Source organism: Ambystoma mexicanum, chromosome 1p, assembly GCF_040938575.1.
Source record: "Ambystoma mexicanum isolate Mex_15411 chromosome 1p, UKY_AmexF1_1, whole genome shotgun sequence".
In the NCBI taxonomy this organism is placed as follows: Eukaryota; Metazoa; Chordata; class Amphibia; order Caudata; family Ambystomatidae; genus Ambystoma; species Ambystoma mexicanum.
In genome coordinates, this window is record NC_090921.1 from 951,383,512 (window position 1) to 951,405,030 (window position 21,519).

At 42.1% G+C, this 21,519-nt stretch overlaps 1 protein-coding gene across 3 annotated transcripts in view; it reads right to left on the reverse strand.

The window, feature by feature from the left end:
* Positions 1–21,519, reverse strand: part of CDH16 (cadherin 16) — a 1,158,846-nt gene that overhangs the window by 512,581 nt on the left and 624,746 nt on the right. For all 3 annotated transcript variants that reach the window (XM_069653297.1, XM_069653307.1, XM_069653286.1), the window contains exon 12: positions 17,962–18,150. In XM_069653297.1, the coding sequence (XP_069509398.1) occupies positions 17,962–18,150 (189 nt within the window). The remainder of the gene's footprint in view (positions 1–17,961; positions 18,151–21,519) is intronic.

Below are 21,519 nucleotides of genomic sequence, written 5' to 3' on the forward strand. Positions count from 1 at the left end.
ATTGCTTAAACTATCTTTGCGCTGATCTTTTCTCTTCTGAAGAAGGCGAGTCCTGGGCAGGCAGTTGCCCTGATCAAGTGGCTGTGTTCTTGTGGGGATTCGTTTTATTCATAGTCATCCTTTCATGTTAGAAATCCCATTTGTCACTTTAAAAGCGCATTCCCGTTTTCCCATTCTTGCACCTATCTCAAAAAAACAACCTCCACTAAAACGTCCATAACGTCCATAACTTCCTCGGTGTTCAACTTCTGCTTGTAGCTAACATCCACAGCTTTAAATTGCATCTAAAACCGAAACCCAAATCTTTACAGTTATCCCGTATTCGCGATTATCGCGCCGTGAAAAGTTTCCCGTGATTTTCGTTTTAGGGAAATTCTTACACGTGTAAAACAGCTTATGATTGCTCCCGACCTTAATTTTAAGATTTCAAATTGCTTCTTGGTATTAAATCATTGCTAATGTTTGTGTGCAACTATCCAAAGCAGCTCCCATAAGAATTATACACATTTCAGCAATTTAAACTATATTTAGTGTTTTTCTCCCAATCCATTTTCAAGGTAAGGTTAAAAGCCATTCAGACAGCTTGAAAGTCAATTCTGTTTTCTCTTGTGTTTGCTGGGGGAAAGTGGGATTGTTATTTTGTTTGAATTCTGCCATTCCTGAATACCTGCTCTCGCCTCCTATCTCTTTACATTGCCTATTGGGGGGTTGAAGGGTGTGCAGGGGGAACCTTTAACCACAGTGCTATCTGATCTACACACACACACACACACACAAAAGTATTATTTCTGTGCTGAATTGTTTTGCTCCTTATTACTCCTTGTGTATTAAAGAGATTATTCAGTGCTACATCACCCTATTGGTGATTATTGTGTACCCATTAAAACATAGTGTGATTGAATTGTAAATACATAAATACATATTTTAACTTTGCAAACCAGCCCGATTCCTGGTTCAGGGTGACCGGACAGGAGTGGGGTTCAAGGAGAGGGGCGTGATATGAGTGGTACATCGTTCAGAATAAAGAACTTTTAGACAAAAATAAATAAGGATTTCAGTTGTGCATTACACGCTAGGCACTGACTTGAGTGTGTGCCAGATTGGTATCACTTACATGTTGCGGATTAGTGCGCTGTGCTGAGAGGCAGAGCAAGGGGATCACTATTAATCTTGTGGGTGTTGCGATCCCTACCAATCCCACCCTCTTGATTGGATGAAGTGTTCAGTAGTGATTATTTAGATTTTACATTCTGAGATGCCCATGACTTTTCACAACTTGTTGTATTATGCGGGTTTGGGGGATGTAAAATGGTGGCTTCTTATAGATGGTGTCTCTTTTTGGGGATCTGTTCCCATACTCTCTGGCCAGAGGTTGCATACTGTTCAACTGTTTTATTCAATAAACAGATTTGAAAAACAAACATCCCAGATAATTTTGCAAATTGGTAATATAGAACTTAAAACTGGAATGAAAGCACCAATGAGGGAGAGTTTGCTATTTTCAGTTTCATTGATTTTTAGCCGAGGTGACTGATTATTCTAATAAGCGATGTATTTCAAATGACACAATACATATGAAGAACACAAGTGCAAAACATTTGAGAATTGTAAAAAGGGGAAGCATGGTAAAAAAAAATAATATCCAAGTAGACCAGTTATGAAAACCTGGAAACGAGACTGACATTCACCCCAGATGAACTAAGCCCTGATGTTTATTCACTGGAGGTCCCTCATTCATTCCAAATATTTAAGATGAGAAATGTGACACTGGACATGACTTACACACAAAACAGGCCTTTTAAAACTGCAGGGAGGCTCCCTGATAGACGAATTATCCGCAATGCTAATTTTCCAAGCAATTTTTCAATTAAATAGAATCACCAGAAATCTGCCTGGGTAAGCATTTATATTATCATACAGCTTAATTAAATGGTCGTCATCGCTGACATGGGTCAACATATTGAGAATATGAAGTTCTTTCTGGGTAGATAATACATCTTTTCCTGCCACATGGTCCACACGTGGTCTTCCTGTATTTGTGACTCATGCATAAATTAAACCTTTGTAGTGCTTTAACAAAATTGTGTTACATATCTCCCACAATCCTATGGCCATGAAGCTATCCTCTAAAAGAAATCTTGATTTTGAAATTATTCTGTATAAATCAACAATCTTTTAAATATGTTTTTGCCCTCTCTGCAGTGGCTCACTCATTAATGCGTTGGTTGTACTCTCTGGATTTAGGCATGACTATCATACTAAGTGCCATAGCTGAGGACGGCCTCCAGGAGTTACTCCTCCCAGGCATGACCTGACTCTACGAGCAACGCCTGAACTATATACAAAACAGTGTAAACATTTAGGTCATACATCCCTAGTACTTTCTCTATCTTGCCCAAACCTGAGGGGATGAGGACGTGGAGGTGTGATTTAAATGGGGAGAATGGGGAAAAGATGTGTGTTGCTCTACATGTGTGACCCACATCATTCTCTCTTGATATGCTTACGATTGGCTTCGTGGGCTCAGTAACACACCAGCGTGACTCCGAATGGCCCCTAGTGTATCTGGTCAATTGTGTGGCCTCTCCAGCAGTGGGGAATACAAGTCTATCTTATTATCTTGTTCTCCTTTTGTTGAAGGGTATGAAGCATTTTTTAAGCATCCGTTTTTACACCTTCTGTCCACACTGGGTCAGATTACCATGGTGCTCTTCCCCACCATCTCATTGAACATGGGGTCAACAAAGATCTTGGCACAGTTGCAAAACATGCAGTGCTGATGGTTCGCTTGCTATTTCTGAAATCAACAAATAGCACAATTAGGGTTTTGGAAGAGATCCAAGCATTAAAGGACTCAAACTATAATTTCCTGTTCACTGCACCCTGTATGGCTGTGTCTGTGTCTCACTTGTGCTTTCCCTGTGATGTTGGTTGAACAAGAGGGTACTGAACCGCACATTCCTCCCACAGGCCTAAGATACCTGGTGAAGACCTGGCGCTCCTGTCCATAGGGCCACAGAAGCTTCCAGTTAGTTCAGCCATAGCTCTCAAGTTCTACTGCCTGGAGGGTTTCGCCCTCCTCTGATTTGTAGATATGTGGCTGCAAGAGATCCTGGCACGGAGTAAATGTTAGTTATGAGTATTGGAATAGTCACCGGCGCACCCTGGAATTCTGATGGTGCTGTGATTTCCCTTCCGCCCAAAATAAGTGTGAGAGGAGATTTAAAGCTGAACCCTCTAGTGGATTTCTCAACAAGTCACATTCACATATGCTCTGCTGTGCTGGTGGTGGCTCAAAGAACAGTGTCGTTGCTACCTGAATATAATTGTTTGTTTATAACGTGCTTAATACCCAGAGGTTTCTAAGTGTGGACTCAGGGATTGAACCTGTGTTGCTCTATGTTGTCTTTCTTCTAAAGGGAGCGCGTTGCCCCAGAGCTATCCTCTGAAGACTTACCTGTAGCACTCCACTGCCACATACTAAAATAGTTATGTTCACAAGCATGACCTAGTTGCTTCAGTCTCCACCTCCAAAACGCAGGCCACACTCATGACTCTGCATTGAAAGCTGCCCCTGCATTGACTGCTTCTGGAGGAAATCTATTGACTGCTTCTGGCGGAAACCTAACACACTTCATGAGAGTCCCCAGGTAGTTAGGAGTGGCACCCAAAGTAATAGACTCCTTCGATTCCTGCAGCATCTTTATAAATGCCATCAGATCACTAATGCCCAAGCATTACCAGGACATGGTGGGATATTGATAGGCGAGAGCAAGCACATGCTCTTCAACTGCTGCAGGCTAAGACCCAAAGAACTGCACTGCAAAAACGGTTTACTGCAGAGTTACAGAGATTACTCTGAACCAAAAGCACAAAAAACACAGCTAGCAAGTACTCTTTGATCATAGGCAGTTATAAAACCGAATTCTATGTTTCTGTAGTGGATCCATTTATCAGCATGATGGAGCCTTTGGGCAAAAATTATCAAAAGTTTCTTGCGCCTTTTATCACTCGCAAAGCGTATCACTTGCTCCTAAAAAACGAGGAGCCCAATCCACAAAGGGCAACTCACCCCTTTGCACATTTGTGCAAATCAGAGGGCACATCTGAGCAGTTAAAAGTGCATCCCAAATTCACAAACCACATGTGCTTTTAAATGTGCAGAAATTAGGCAGGTTCCCTGTACATGTTAGAAACAGGCACAGGGTGACTTGTTAATCAGGACAGGCTCATTTCTGACTCTTTCATGCATATTCATTGAAGTGTGACAGCCGTGGTTTAACTCGCGCATGTCACATTTTTATTTCCACCCCCCAAACATGGATGGAGGTGCCATATTTATTTCTTGCATTTCACAGTCTCTGCGAAAAACGCTTCAATCAACCACGTGGTTTTTGGAAGTTAGTCATACGTTAGTTTAGGAAGTGTGCTCTGAAACTAATATATTCAAAGGGGCTGACCAGTGCATCTTTCCACTATTGTCCAGCCCCTCCTCTGCCAAAATGTGCAGGTCACCTTTGAGAATAAGCAATGAGTACACATGAAAAGAGTGCATCCTCTGTGCTTTTGTGCTCATTTTTGAGAATCTGGCCCTTCAAGTTTAAAAGATCAATAATACAGTCCAACTCACTTGTTAAGGCCATATGGTACCATTTTTTGTGGTCCACACTTTATATTATGCTGATGTGTCACTTATTTGAGGAAGGTACCTTTGATACACAAATTAGCACCTGCAATGCAACACTGGTAGAGTCTCAGTCAATCAGGATCCTTGGTTTGCGAGCACTAACAGTTGGTAGTTGGCACAAATCAGAGGGTCCAGTTCACCTAGGCACAGAGACGGCGTCTACTCTGTGTATTCACCCAAACCTCGGCTATGCCTGTCCAAGTTATGGGTCATACATTTGAATGGGCTCGATTGGTCCTTTATCTCACTTTTCGTTTTGAGAATTCATTTGGTTCCCCTTTTTTCAAACCCCTCATACTCTGGTTTGAGCCCCTTCCAAACCCATCCATTCCTACCCGTTTTAGACCCCTTTGCCCCTTTTGCCCATTCGTTTAGTTCTTGACGCCCATTCCCAGCTGACACACATATTGCCTTTCCCTATATTCTTTTATCTTAATGTTGGAGTCAAAATGGTGAGACCTCAAAAGATTTTTCGAATTGGTGACTGTTCACGCCTCTACTTACCTATTGCCTTGGCTTGTTTTCTGCTGGGCGGCTCTAGCCCAGTCTGTGTCTCTAATTCAGAGAGCATGTGATCCCTGCGCCTCTTCCCCATGGTAAATGGATGTGGACTTTGATGAGCCACTGCTCAGAGTGGCCATCTTGTTTTTAATCAGCGTTTTATTTAACACATCTATCCCTGTTGCTGGGTGATATTATTAAATAGTAATGGGCCTGGGTGGAGGACACCAGACATCATTAACAGCTGTTACTTTGCTCAAGATGGTCAACTTGTGTTGCGGTAAAAAAAATTTTAAAAAAAGGCCTGCCGTTACCTCTCCCCTCCTCCTCTCCAGACACTAACACTAAAATATGAACAAAAATGAGCCAAGCAAAGCTAGACTTTCTAGGAATAACGATTCAGGCCAGAGAGAGAGGGGTGCACACACAGAAGTGCATACCTACCAGATTTAGAAAAGTGAGATTAATTTCGTCAGAGAGAAGGTATTAAATGAAGAGCACACATGTGATGTTTATCTGAAATACTACAAAACGAATACAAGTGGGGCATTCGAGAGGATGATGTCTGTTCAATTTGGGATGGAGAGAAGGTATAAGGAAGTGAAGGTGAATAGTGAGGTAAGGGCAGTTGTTGGTGGGATTGATAGTCAGGCATGGCCTAAATTAGCGAAGATCTTGATTAGCTCTTCCACAAAAATGGTTTCAGATAGATTACTTCCCTCTAAAATATGTGTAAGGAGACCAGGACATGTACGGATGCAATCACATACATCTTCAACTAGAGTTTTGCAATCGATGCCAGCTTTTTAACTGGTTTCAAAGTAAAGGTCTGCTCTCACATTGTATTTTTGTATTTTGGTTTTATGTAGTGTGAACCTTGCAAAGAAGTATCAGAACCCTGTACATGCACTTAACTTAAGAGTAGCATATGATGTAAGGAGGCAGGGTTGCAATATGTGGGACATGATGTTACAGCACAAGGAGCTTCTAAGGCACCTTCGTATTGGCTGAAGAGTGAGGTGTTGAGATCCTTCATAAACTGCAAGAGCATTGACACGACCCGAATTGCCACCAGTATGGTGTTCCAGTAGACAGGGGCATAGCAAGAGAAGGCCTGTTTTCTCTTGTTTTCCTTGCATGCCAGTTTTGTCTTGAGCCTATCAATGCCTGGCTCCTGAATTAATGTAACCCATCTGAGCTACAGAGTTTGGTAGATAGGTAGACAGGTGTGTGAGGGGCGATAACCTTATAGATGGATACATTGCGTGTATTCAGAATGGGATTGGAAGCCAGTGCAGCTCCCTTTTGAAGCATGGAATGTGTTCGAATTTCTTGTTCCCTGGTATGAGGCATGCTGCGGTGCGATGTGTTTCCTTGAATGGGTCCAGGTGTGTCAATGAAGCCCCTGTGAGGAGTACAATTCCCCCATCAATGTGGGATATTACCAGGGCCTGGAATTTGGTTCTGAAATCCTCAGGTGGAAGGATATGCTGGAGGAGGATTAGCTGGTCCCAGGCAGTTGGGCCGTTTGTTAAGATGAGAGAATGCTGTCTTTCCTGAACTCGATTAATTGGCATTCAGGGTCAGCTGACGTGAGAAGACATCAAGGTGCATGTCGTTGATCCACCCTTAAATAGTATCCCGAGTAGATAGGGTGCCTGAGTAGGACACATTCCATCTTCATGGGGTTGAGCTTCAGGTATATGTGTGCCATCCAGGCTTGGATGGAAGCGAGGCGATTTCTGAGATGTGAGATGTGCTGGGTACCACTGTCCTTTAGGTATAATTTTGTATCATCCACATATTAGAGGAGGGAGATTTTGGAGTCACTGTGAAGTGATCTCATTAGCTCCATGTATTGAGCCTTGTGTCCTTCTACATTGCATTAGGTCATGGTCTGATCTGAAGTTGCCCATCTGCATGGCTTAGTTCTTGTCCATGAGGTAAGATTTCTTATTTACTTTTTTATATATTGTTAGCTTGTTAGGTGCTTACACAGGAAGCAAATAATGTTTCAAAGCGCCCACAGAGCAACAGGGAGGGAATACAGGATGATAAACAATTACAATACAAAACATAAATATAGAAATACAACAGGCAGGGGAAGAGGAACCTACTATGCCTTGTGAGTGTTCAGAACGTGCATATGAACTAGATGATAACTGTGCCAGAGAAGTCCATTCTATTTGCGAGCAGGCTGGTCAGTGTGAGCTAGTCACATGTTGAATGCAACAGAGGGGTTGGGGAGGACCAGGAGTCATGAGTTGTCTTAGCCATGATTTGTAGAACATCATCTATAACCCGGATGATTTCTGATTCAGTACTACATTTTAGTCTGAACTCATATTGGTATTTGTGGCACAGGCCTTGTCGTTTAATCCAATCATGCAGTTGCTTGGCAACTGCCTTCCTTTTTTGACTTTTGTTGCTGTATTCGAAAGTGACATTTGAACACATTTTGTTTTCCTTTTTGCAAATGCTCATATTGACAAGCAAATAAAACAAGATAAATCACTTTGAAATATGGCAGCCTTGACCGGGCATAAAACTGCAGATATTAAGTGAACCTCACGAAGAAGGCAGTCGGCAAAATTCCAAGCATGGAGTAATCAGGAAAGAAAACAACGGATCCCACCGTTTCTGAATCACAATCCTACTGTGTCCAATTAACTAATGAAACAAAACAGTTTGTGAAGGAAAGCAAAGTGCATTTACATATTATCTAACTTGTATTGTACCATTTCACTTGCAAGCATTTGTTACACGATCCAGATAATATTTACAAAAATGTGGGGTCCTCTTTTAAAAAGAAAAGAGAATCCAGCACCACTTAAACACAATATAAAATAGTTATAAATGCACCCACAATCACCAACATGTTTAATGGATATAGTAAATACGTTGCATCGGCTGTACAAAGCAGTGGCTTCACCAACATTACAAAATAGTGGACACTGTTCACCAAGTTGTTTTCCTCCCTGTATTTGGTAGAGCAGCACGGAAGACAACAAAGAACGTTATTCTCCAGTGAGTGATATATCGGTGAGCATATCATGGAAAAGAATAGCAAATACAGCCAACAAGTATTGAGCTGTTTCAAGGCCTATGGATGTGCAAGGGAGTATGATTTGTGCTAGTGCTTGGTTGTCTTTAAGTTGTTCAGTTCATACCAATTGTACTGATAGGTTGACTGACTTTAGCTTAGGTGTCATGGTAAAGGTAGCATTTTGTGTTGAATAGAGCTTCTACTGGCTGTTGAGTTGATATTTTTAAGGAGATGCTATAAAATTATGTTTTGTACATTTTTATTAAGAACTGTTTATAAGATCTGTTAAAACATTTCATGTGTTTGGACGGGCTGGTGTGGTCATTCTGGACGGAGGAAGAAGGAATGGGCTGGTGAAATAGTCATTCTTGCTGAGTGGGATATGATATGATATATGATATGATATGATATGATAAGGCATTTATAATGCACCTATATACAAGTGTTTCAAGGGATAGGGTTAAAGTCTAGATACCTTGGATGGTGTAGTGGAGAGGTTATGATGTGTCAGTAACTAATCTGGTGGCTGTAATTCCGGGCGAGAATATACATCCTCGGACTGCTGTTTCCAGCCATTGAGGCCCTTCCCCCTGTGGCGCCATTTATATTTTATTTTTTATTGTGGGGAGGTAACAGGAAGCCTCTACCTGTTTGCTCACCACCCACCTCCCAAAACAAACCTTACCCCTTCACCACCCCTCCCCTCCCAACTTACCTGCTGGACGGCAGCTTTGTGCTCTGGTCCCATCAATCCTCCCGCTCCCACCACCATAGCAGTGGAAAAGGGACTTACTCTCGTTTCCCTATGGTAGTGGCCATATTTCTTTCATTTTTTTTCTCCGGAGATTGGTGTCACTTGCGAAGCGAATCTCCCAAGAAAAATAAGAAACCATTTGCACCCCAGATAAACCCTGGCGTGGCAATGGCATTCACCCCTGCTGTGGGGGTGGGGGGGTAATGTCCTTTAATGGCCCACAGCCCTCGTCAAGTCAATAGCGAAGTTAAAGGCCATGCCGCCCCCCACATCTGGGGTGAAAGCCATTGTGTTGGCCTTGTTTTATGTGGTCTCTTCTGCAAGTTGTGTGCAACTTAAAATCAGGTGTGAGGTTCTGCTGGGAGGTTTCAGGGGAGATTTAAGTATTTTCAGTGAGTGGTGTACTATGGTCAATTGAGATGAATTCACTACTTTTGTTATTGGTGTTCTTGTTATGCTTGGACGGTGACATATCAGCAGTATTATTCCTTTTTTCTAACTGAGAACATGAAAAGGAAGGACAGAACTTCAATGGAGGACCTGAGTGTAGTATTGAAATTGATGCGTGTGTGTTGTGGGTGCAGTCAATGCGTGTAATGGGGTAGCCTTCTTTAATTAGTTCATTCACAATGCAAGTGGGTTGTTCTCATGGGACTTCTCGGCCCTACCATTTGAACATCAATATAACACATTATATGGGACGATGGAGTGTTAGAATTCATTGACTCTTCCTTGCTAGTACTTCTAGAATTCTCTGAACTTTGGCATGATCAACAAAGGTGCTACTTTACCCATCCATTTGATAAACATGTGCATTGGGTAAAGCCAGTGGCCTCTCTCATTGCCACTGAAGACAACTGCATTGCCCAGGAAGCAGAAAACATCCAGATAAAATGTAACACACCAGAGGATCGGTGTCTTAAAACTTGGTGGCTACCTCGAACATACTGAGGAATAGCAGAACTCGTTAGATCAACATTTGAATAATGCCGTGCCAGAGCTTGGAGCTTAGTATTAGATTGCATGGTTTTGAATTCTTGATTTTTAACTAGGGGGCTCTCTAGACACAGGATAGGGCTGCTCCAAGAATAGTTGGTCACCACATGTGGTCAATTTGCCTTTTAGGAGGCATTGTTGCCTTTTAGGCAATACAATATCATTTGAAAATGATTCCAGGCAGAAGTGGATGCTTGTGTAAACTGTTAAAAACTGAAGAGATTTGTATAATAATTTTTGTACCAATCATAAAACAAGCAACGGGTTAACTGCCTGGAGTGTCATAGAGGAGGTTTGGTGAAACAAACTCAAAGGATGTTACCATCATCAATACATGGGAGCCTGTCCTCCAAGCTGCACCTAAGACTTACATCTTACAGTAAGGTGAGTTTTCTGACCCTATTCATGTATATATTCTGCTTGTGCATTATGTACTCTTCTGTATATCACTCCACTGGTTCTAGTAAATGGTTTCTCTTTTTCAGATTTCTGACTACCTATATACTGTTCAATGTTTCATACATGCAAAGGAACCTGAGTGAGAAAGCTTACCATTGTCTATTTATTCTGATTGATGAGACCCTTTCAGAGTTGTCTAGCGGCAGTGAGGATCCATTGAAATTTTTCTGTCCCAGGGGTGTTTACCCAGTTTCAGTCACACTTGCTGCACTTTTTTATTGTCTAACAGTTATTTTTCTAGGACAAATCAAAGCTACCAAATTTGGAATTCCTTTACATCATTTGCCCAAGACCCGTAGTGGTCGATGACAACTACTAGCTCCCACTATGATCTCCGAACAACACCTAGAGGAAGAAAATCTAACGGGCAGTGGTTCTGGTGAAGGGTGAGCTGGTGAATACTTCCCTATGAACCGGAGCAGCTTGGGCATCACAGGTGCCAATCATGCTCCTCAGGCTACACCACCATCTGAAAACTCTGACACCATGCTAAATGACCCACATATCCAGAGGATGGAGTCGGCAAATCGGCAGTTCCCTGAAGCCGATCTTGCGTGCGCCAGGGACTCAGTTAAGCATTTAGCTCTTAGCTTTGATAGGGGGCTTCAATCTAAATAGTGTTTATTGTTGGTGTCACAAAAGTTAGGATTATAAAAGGAAATTGCTAATCCTAATTTGGCAGATTCCATGTCCTTAAAAATAAAACCAAACATTCCTCTGAAGTGATTAAAATGACACAGCACATGGGAGCAGGACTTCAAAGAAGAAGAAGCCAATTTATCGAGTAAGTTAACGGCAAAAGCAATGACAAGAGCGAGTAACAATAACTGTGAATCGCTATTGGAGTACAGGAGGACACAGTCAAAAAAAAGATGAGAAACCTGCACCTCTAGGTGCTCACCGTAAAGAGTTTAAACATACAGCAGCAGATTTGACGTGGACAGTGTTACTTCAGCTGAAGACAGAGAAGGATCCCAATGGTGACAAAAGGAAACTGTTGGCTATAGAAAAAGATTTAGTGGAAAATAGTGTTGAGAAAAGAATAAACAAACAGATTGAATGACTGGAGCTGCAATAATTAGAGAGTGTCCAGTGGAGGGCGATTCTGAACACGCTTTGCGCACCCTTTCTAAACTCTAGCCAAACCAAGGGTGCATCATGGGCATGAAGTGCATGACATGGCCCCTAGCCTTGCTTTCTCTGAATGTACCATAGAGATTAAAGGAGGCACCAGTATAATGAAGATAGTCTGTTGGTGCAGTGAACGCAGAATAACAGTGAGACAAGGAAGTGAAGGTGATTTGTAGCCCGGAGGAGGGGCAGATGAGGATTCAATTACAAAGAGATACTCAGACTTTGCTTGATAAAGAAAGAGGACTCTGGATCTAGTATTATGCGTCCACAATGGAGGACGTAAGATTTCCATCAAAGATGTCTGAGGTGTAAACTAAACATTTAAAAAGGACAATGCTATCCTGACGCTGCCCAAATACAGGATAGAAGGAAGCTGCGGGAGGAGCACTATCAAGAAATGGCCATTAGGAGCATTGAGATTATATAATGGTGACTGAGAGCGATTGAATTAAAAATGACAAAGAAAATGGAGGGCGACAAGATGTTTAGGTCATGGTAGGAACCACCAAGTGAAAAATATTTGCGTTCTGTGCTTGCTTTTTCACATGCGAGGCGGCACAAGTGGTACGCTGGAGATAAAACACGAGCCCACGGAAGGAAGTCCAGTGGTAGAAGTGCTGAATGCAGGCATGACTTTTTAAGACCGTGTGACTACTTTTGATTTAATGGGAACAATACGCCTATCCCGTCTCCCAAAAGAGTGCTAGGAATAGACGTAACTCAACAGTAAATGTGTTTTATTGCACTGTAGTTCTGGGAGAGGTACCCTGTTACTGTCAAGGCTTGGGAGTCTTTTTGAGCTAGAATTAATATGCTGTCCAACATGGGAGCTAGTTAATGTGGAAGCAAATTTGAAAGCTACAGAAGGTAAATAAGGACTAGTGACACCAATAGCCCCCTAAAGACAACTGCTTAAACATACTGTAATTAGCACCCAGATGCTTCTTTTGTTTCTTGACAGCCTCTAATACCCCTAGACCCCTTTTGATCAAGTAACAGGAAGAAAGAGGTATATGTGACGCTTCAACCATGAGAGGTGAATAAATGAGGAAGTCGCCAGATTGGATGTCACTTGACTTTCTAATATGTGAGGGAGCTTTTGTAGAAAATAACATCCTGCAATACTCTGTCCTAAATGGATGGTATTTCTAGAATGCTCATGTAGGTGACATGGCAACAAAGGGAAACTTGGAACCCTAGATTTTGGTAAATGGTTGGTTACTAGAGAGAGGTATTTTTTTCAGGAAATAAGTGAGAGCAGGTGGAATCAAGTATAAGGGTGTTACACATGCCTAGTTACTAGCCATTCGAATGTGAAATTATGGGAATTTACAGCCCTCATTGTTCTAAAAAGGTATATGACCACATGGGAATTATTATCCATGTCAATGTCATTTTAGAGAAAAAGAGTCACTTTGAAATTCCTATATCGGTGTACAGATTGGTACCGACCAGAAGAGGAAACAGGTTATTAGCTGTAACAGTGTGCAGCAGCTAGTCTAGACAGGGAAAGGCGGAAGCCGGCATGCCCCTGAAGACATTCCTATAGATGGTTTTTAATGTGAAGAGAGGAATGAAACATGTAGGGTGAATGTAGTTTGATTCGTGAATGAGAGAATTAGGTATCTGAGTGAATGAATGGCTATTTTAAGCTTTCTTTATTGTACTGTAGATTAATTCAACCGTCTCTTTTGCTCTTTATATAAAATTAGGATTATGCAAAATATCAACAAAACATGCAATGCACAGAGTTTGCACATAACACTTTCTTTGACTCAAACATTAAAATGAAATATTTACAAATACAACTCATCAGCAGTTGTTTTCCCCGCGATAAATGAGCTCTTCCGACAATGGGCATTAAGCACCCTTTCTGTGTTGCATTTCAGAAATGTCGTTGTCTATCGACCTTGAAAGATATCATTCGCTTTGCATAGTTTACATGGAATGAGCAACACCAGAAAATATCTGTCTACATTTAAAATTGTGACCATATCTTTCTTGGCTGCAATTGTTTAAAAAATACACTCATCCAGAGCCGTTGCATGACACTGACATTTGTTAAATTTATGACAACATTCGGCAAACCACAAGCTCCTCAAATTAACTGGAACTCACACAAGAATGCACTTGGTTCTGTGTGTCCCAGACTGCAAAACTCCTTATCTGGTTTTCTTCCCACTCATCAAAGCAGGATCTCAGCCCTGTCTTCTGCGCTAGCTGTCGGCCTGCAAGTGCAGCACACGCTCGAAATCACCAGCCAGGCTTCTGAGGCAATGCACCAGTCCAAAAGAACCAGCCTCCGCAAGACAGCACTTTAAAACCCTCTGTTTGTCAGCTCCCATAATGTATGTCTGGCCTACATAAAACATAATGAAATACCGCCTCCATAAATCATGTTATGTATCTGCAGTTGCCGTCCGTCGGGATTCGAAGTTACACCACAACAGTTGATAGAATTTTCTACTGGTCTTTGGAGATCTACTTGAATATGTTAGAAATCGATTGGAGCTCATGAGAGAGCTTTATCTACTGTGCCACCCACACCGCCTGACTAAAATATATCCAGTACCAGCGCTTTGCATGATGCTAGGCGAGGTTGACGTTGCAAGATCATGCATAATTGGAAACAGGAGTGATAGAATTTTATAGGGCTTTTTGGAGATCTACTTGAATATGTTAGAAATCGATTGGAGCTCATGAGAGAGCTTTATCTACTGTGCCACCCACACCGCCTGACTAAAACATATCCAGTACCAGCGCTTTGCATGATGCTAGGCGAGGAACCTGAGAGTTTATATGCTATTAAGGAGCATTACACAGAGTAAATAGCTCCTATTGATTAAGAACTTAGTGAAGATTTCAAATTTTGGATATGCTGCAGAAGAAGTGCCATTTAGAGGTTTTAACCAGCATTAAATTTGTGATGCGTGCTACCCTATACACAAAGTGTTGAAGAAACTTAAATCTCAAAGAAAAAATTCCCTGAAGAATATTCTACCAATTTGGTGAAAGGAACAGAAAAATGTTGGGAGCTTTAGTGTAGAGACACTCTATGAGTGCCCAATTTTTAGTATTGTCAATTGTGTCTGGTACAACAATTGTTGTATGTTGTATTTTTGATCTTGTTAATGTGATAGATACATGGAGTCTGTATCCACTTTGTGATTCTATGGGTGTTTTAATGTACTATTCATACTATGAATGAATTAATACATTGAATTTATTTAGAAATGTGTACTTTTGAGGAAAGCTATGTCAATTTTTTCAGGACGTCTGGTATTAAGAGGGACTAGGACACATCACGTTCTATAAGAGAACATCTTTAGAACATAAAACATCATCTATCTCTTTTCTTATATGTACATTTTGGTCTACCCGTAACTGTAGAGATAGGTGGACTCTGGATAGGAGTCATCGATTGGGGGCATTTTCTCAACCTTTATTAGGTATATATGTGTCCATCAAAATCACCTCTTAATCAGCCAACCCTCTAAAAAGTTCCACAGAAAGACGCACTCATACTACCACCATTAGAACTAGCAATGGAAGCAAAAATGTAACAATTATCCTGCTCTGCATTCCTGTTCTAAAAACTAACAAAAGGCCTACTTTGAGCAACTTTTCATTTACAGCAGAAACAAATCTAATTCTCCATGTTTATGTTTGCACTTTCAGTTAACCTTGCAGAGCCTCCATTCAGTTTACCAGATTGCACCAGAAATACCATGGACCGAGCTGCACTGAATATTAGTATGGGATATGGTAATGGCCAGGGGTTAGTGATTAGTAATCGTTAGCCTTTATGCTTCAATGCAACTCAGTGCATCATACTGTGGTGTAGCGCAAAATGATAACATAAGCTGTTATATAATGCCACATTAAAAACCTCCCTTTTTGCTGGCATGTGCTCTATGCATTCACAATAATGACATACACTCGATTCCGCACCAGCCTCACATTTCAGTCTCACACCCTTCTTGACAAAGGGGGATCAGTGTTCACCTATGTTAAATTCAGAGCCTTTGTTAAAATTAAAAACCTTTGCTGAAATTCCCACAGAGGCGCAGCTAAATTGGATGAGTAAATACCCTCCTGTCTCATTGTGTTTTGAGGTGAAGCCACCACCTACATTTATACACATATAGACGAGGTATGCTCCACAAGATTTGTCACACCTTCTGCTGAAGTCTGAGTTCCTATTTCCTGCCATATCATGATGGCTGCATGCAATGCATAAATGCATGCATGCACAAATACTGGGCAAATTTATATCGTTGCAGTTGGCAACTATAACAGAGTTGTTGTAGTACATGAGAAGGGATCAGACATGAGTAGGGTCCTCCCTGCCAGCACACCTTTGCTGTTCTAGAAGGATGCCACACAAGGGTGTTACCATATGGGGTGACACGGTGATGCTTTATCATAAAAAGGATGCATATAGAGATTTCAATTTGCACTGTAATATAATATGTACCCATGTTTTACTCTGCCCAAAAATCTCAACTGTTCCAAAACTGGATATTTTAAAACCTCAGTAATAGGTTTGCATGCACTGACGTTGGGGCTCAGTATGAGTTTGCTATTAACACCAGAGGGTTTAGCACCAAAATTACAATTACCAACACGGGGTCATGTGGTACATTTGCCAGATTACTAGTGGCAGTAAGGCAGTGTTAGTCCCCATTGGCATAGCCCCATAGGGCCCTATATGGATTTTGGAGGGATTACTGTGGGTGCTCATTTGACCTATGGAAATCCCTCCAGTTTCTGGAGGGAACGTGGAGGCTAACAGTATGTCTTCTACTTCACCTCCAAAGTTGTGATTTGGTGGTACAGTGAAAGTGGTGGTAATTCTTAAAATTTGGAATGAGCCCCATTGTAATCCATCAGTCAACATAGATTCCATGTGCTCCTTCTAAGATTGCCTGGCACCACACAATTCCCTCACTCTACATATTCGGCTTTACATGTAAAACAGATGTGTCGTTATGCTGAGGATAATAACATCCTATCAGCAATCTACATTCCTGGATGCCCGTCACCCTCAAATTGGAGATCTCGTGGCCGGGTTGCTTGAGAAACATGATACAATACTTAGACTTCTGAAATTTTTGAATAGTTAATTTACAGTTAATAAGACTCAGATGTCCAGCGTGGATCTCAACCAGCCGCATTCGTATAACTTTACCCATGAAGCCAGACCTAAATGCAAGTTGTTCTGGGCAAAGTCTCTGTGACATTCAATGTACTGTTCATATTAAAACATGGCATCATCCAATGTATCACTTTATATCTCTCTTTAAAATGTGTTAGAGGATAATGCCCAAACAGCCATCATATGCAAAGGGTTACATAGAGTAGGAGGACACAGGTGCAGATTAAATTCTCTTTTCAGTGTTACACCCTTACCCTAGATGCTAACTTGGACTACATGGACCCGTGTATGGGGCACATTTGAGCACTTCCTGTGTGTACCTAGATGTGCCATTTAGGGCTAGGCCTCATGAGAGAGCAATGGCCTTTACTGCAAATCGACCATGGTGCCTGTGGGTCACCCACAGCTGAGGAGTGTGTGATGGCCTTGACTCCACCCTCCCGTGTTGCAGCTCATGGCCCTCAAACCAACCAGCAGTTTTAAAGGTGTCTAGCAGACAGTCAAACCGTGGAGCACTCACTGTGCTGCCTGCCTCTGTCCCTGGTTCCCCCACTATGCCTGACCCTGCGTTTTAAGGGCTACAGCCACCGGAGACTGTACCACTCCATGTGGAGAGCCTGTGATGGTCCTCAGAACCCATCATATCCCAGTTTGTAAACCATATGTAAGAGAAGACGGGCCCAAAATGTACTACAAAATAACACATGTACACCTGTTGTCTCCTGTGGAGGCCTGTCTTCCTTGGCACATGTTCAGTAATTGGGGTATGTGCCAAGGAAGCACACATTCCCTCATATGCATTGGAATACCCCACGCCAGGGGTCTGCAAAATGTGATTATCCAGATGTTTTGGACTACAACTCCCATCAGCTCTAGCAAACATGGAAAATGGTGAGGTATTGTGAGAGGGATCATGGGATTCGTAGTCTAAAACATCTGGAGAGCCACCGGTTACAGACACCTGCCTATGGCAAGAAAATCATGCAGCCTCCTTTGTGACACAGAAATTAGAGGAGAGGGAGGAACAGGGTAGTTTTCAGCAATTTTGCAGAACAATTTATAAACATTCTTCCTCTCATGTTCACTATCTGATCAAAGAGTAGAACTCTTTATGTATGACTTTTGAAGTTAAGTGGAGATACTTTCTGTTTCGACCATTCTAAAGCATGGAAGAAACCTCATGTACCTTTGCCTATCCACTTGTGTTTTGAACAAATTACACGTACCTTTTCAAGAATGATGCTGACTGTGCTGTTTGCAGAGGAAGTGTCCAGTTTAAAGGTTCCATCTTCATTTCCGGATTCAATAGAGAAGCGTATGTGGTAGAACTCGATTTTTTCATCTTCGTCTGATGCCGCGATCGTGGCGATGAGCATCCCAGGTTCAGCATCCTCAGGAATGATGAAAGGCCCATACTGAATGGAAAGAAATATTCATTTTCAGCACATAGCCATAAGATGATGCGTGTTGCCATGGTTTCAGGAAGCAGTGGTCAAGCTGCCAGTTCCCTTGCATTAGTGTGCAATCATGTACCCATCCTGAATCTGTATGGTTATGTGATACCCCTCTATAACATGAAGGGGTGATGGTCATAAAAGCTTGACTTGGACGTAAAGGAGATCATTTCATAGATAATCAAGATATAGGCCAAAGGTTTTACTAATATAATAGCTGCAGCCTCAAATGCCTGCATAATATAATATGCCTGGCACATAGGGCCAGTGTACCCCCATACCCCTGCAAAAAAAGGTCTGGTATTACTGATGAGTCATCTGTGACTTGCAAATATCCCCGGGTCACTTTGAGGGGTCAAGTATAGGCAAACACACACACATCCAGAACACCCAAACACCCTCACCCATAGCACCCCATGCATTATCCTCTCACCTCCCCAATTATTAGAAAACAGTTGCACGTGTCCCACTGCTCTGTGGAGGCCTACCAGGCTCCAGTAGGGTCGTAGAGCACATGATAGTGCCCTCTGGGGGCGTGGCATCAGCCTGTCTTCACTTGTAACGAAGTCATTGGTGACACAGTGAACCCCAACATTTTCCAGATTAATGCCTGGAAAGGTTGGAAAGTTTACAGGACCCAGAGCAACCAAAATATGGGTGTTTCTAGTTATCAATCATCTAATTTGCACAGAGCCACTGGCAAATCTGCATATGTAAGCTATACGTTAAGTGTTGCTACCATCCTGTGCCAAGTAAGGGCGCAGCCCCTTGAAAACTGGAGGGGAAGGAGATCCCTCCCTGCAGGAGCATCAAACATGTTTTACAAGTGCAGATTAAGAGTTTTTTCAGTTTTGTATATACAGGGATTGAAAAATAAAAAAAAATAAAAAAAAATGTCCACCAGACCCACAAGTGAAGTGACTTAGTAAAGATTCTAGACTCTTGTTTAAAAAAAGTGGGTAGTTCGTTTTGACAAAACAATTCCCTATTACTTAGATAAAGCCATATCAAATCACAATTTGTGATGCAAATGTATAGGACAGCTTATTACTTTTGCTTGCACGTTACAGATCGCATAGATATAGCCCTGGGTGCATGCCTACGGAGTTGTAGATATGAGGCACACTCACAGGATAACAGGTCATCTGATATAATGGACTATTTGAGGTCTTGTATTACCAGACGTGGTGGGGTCTCTGATGTGCTCTTCCTCCACATTAGTGGCCATTACCTTGATTATACCAAGGGCATGGGGCGGTGGATAATGAGCGAGCAGATGGCACACTGCATGAATGATAAAGCTTGCTGGATAATGAACCAACGCAGGAGGACCTTCATATCGGATCACGGAATCTTACACATCTGCCACACCAACATTTGCAGTAAGGCCGCCAACGCTTTATGTGGACTAAACTGACTATGCCAACTCCATTCCCTCACACCCCCCCAACATATTGGTTATTTTGCCTGTTGTGTTGCACTAAACACTTTGGTCATGTTATATATATTTTTGGTACTGGTTCAGGTTAGAGAGGTGGTGTATGTGTGTGCGTGTGAGCGTGTGTGTTGGATGAGGAGGATGGTTGTGTATGTTCTGCAGTATATTCCTTGCTTCCCTTTGTCCTTTCGACCTTCATTCCCATGCATTCCCTGCTGGCTCTGCTGCAGATGTATCTAAGGGTTGAGCAGAATACATCTAATTTAATTTTGTTCCATATTGGGAGTGCAGTTTGCGGGTGGTTTTGAGTGTATAATGGTATAGAGTTCATTCTGTTTGTCCTTCTGGCATTCACACCATGCCGTGCTCTGTGAGCGGTTGTTTCTTTGAAGTCACCAGTATAAACATTGTTTTGTATAGTGCTCAAGATATACAGCACATATTCAAAAATATTAATACTTTTTGGGTGGTTCTCGAGTTAGACTAATGCAATTCTAGAAATGTTTGAGGCGTGAACTTCTTCGGCCTATGGCCAAAGTGTCAACCCAGAAGATAAAAAAATCAAAACATTTTGTTAATCAGCAAACATTTTCGGTCATGAAATGTAGCCAAATTTGGTATGAATATTCAAATTTGGCCAGATCAGTGGCCTGACAAATTTGATTAACTTTCATGGACGGGAACACAAATTACAGAGGACAGCAGTTTCCTTTCTATATTTCAATGTAATTTTCTATCTGCAGCACGGCCATGTAAGCGGGTCCTGCTGCCACCATTCCTGGCCCCCCTCTTCGGTAAGTGCAGGTAAGTTCTCGCCTCCTGGCCCCCCTCATTTTCTACATATTTCTTTTTTAGTGCTCTTTTCGCTGTTTCTTCCACTTTTCTGCTCTTCCCTTTCTTTGTCCCCTCTTTTTTCCACCTTTGATTCCCTACATTCCCTAACCCACACCTATTGTTTGTTTCCCTCCTCTATGTTTTTCCAGCCACTACCTGCCTCCCATCCCCATGATTGGCCTGGCTGCCTTTGTGGCTCACCTTACCTGTTTGTGGGGTGCAGGATGGTCTTTCTATCTGCTGCAGGTCTGTGCAAGGGGGTCCTGCTGCCATCATTCCTTGCCCAGCTTTCAAGCAAGTGCTTCCCTCCTGGCCCCCTCCATTTCTGCATTTTTTGTGTGTGCACTTTTCCCTATTTGCTCCTATGTTCTACTGCCCTTGTTCCCTTACTTCTTTCTCTTTTTCCCCTCTTTTCCCCCGCCTCTGCTCCCTGCACCCCCAAACTGCTCATGTTTTTTATTCCCTCAACAATGTTTCTACCATTTCCTCCCCTTCCCATGATTGTCCTGGTTGCATTTGTGGCCACCCTCTCAACAGAAGGATCCAGGACAACCTTGCCTGGGCAACCATCAGCTAAGGGCCAGAGACAAAGGGCTGCCCCTCCATCAAGCAGCTTCACTCACTGTTTTCCCATGTTCGCGTGGGATGACAGATGCAGACAACCTGCAGAAACTGATAAGGTAAGTGTGGTGTGGGCAGGGAGTACATCCATTACTGAAAATATTATGCCACCACGCTCTTTGCGCCAGTTTACTTGTATACATTAATTCACTGGTTGGTAAATGCTTTACCAGTTTACTTATGAAAGTTTTAGTCACTGCTTTAGTAGCAATTAGTCCTGATAAGAGTGCAGTATGTGACACGTGTTTCGGCCGATGTCCTTCTTCAGAACTGGACAAGATATGAAAATTCAATCTCCTTCCAATATATAAATCACATGATCAATTAATTCCAAGTAACCACAACATATAATTTGAACATTGAATGTACATGGAGACAGAGATTGAGGGTGTTGGGTCAGGGTAGGATAAGTTAGGTATTTGGAAAAGTAGAGGAAA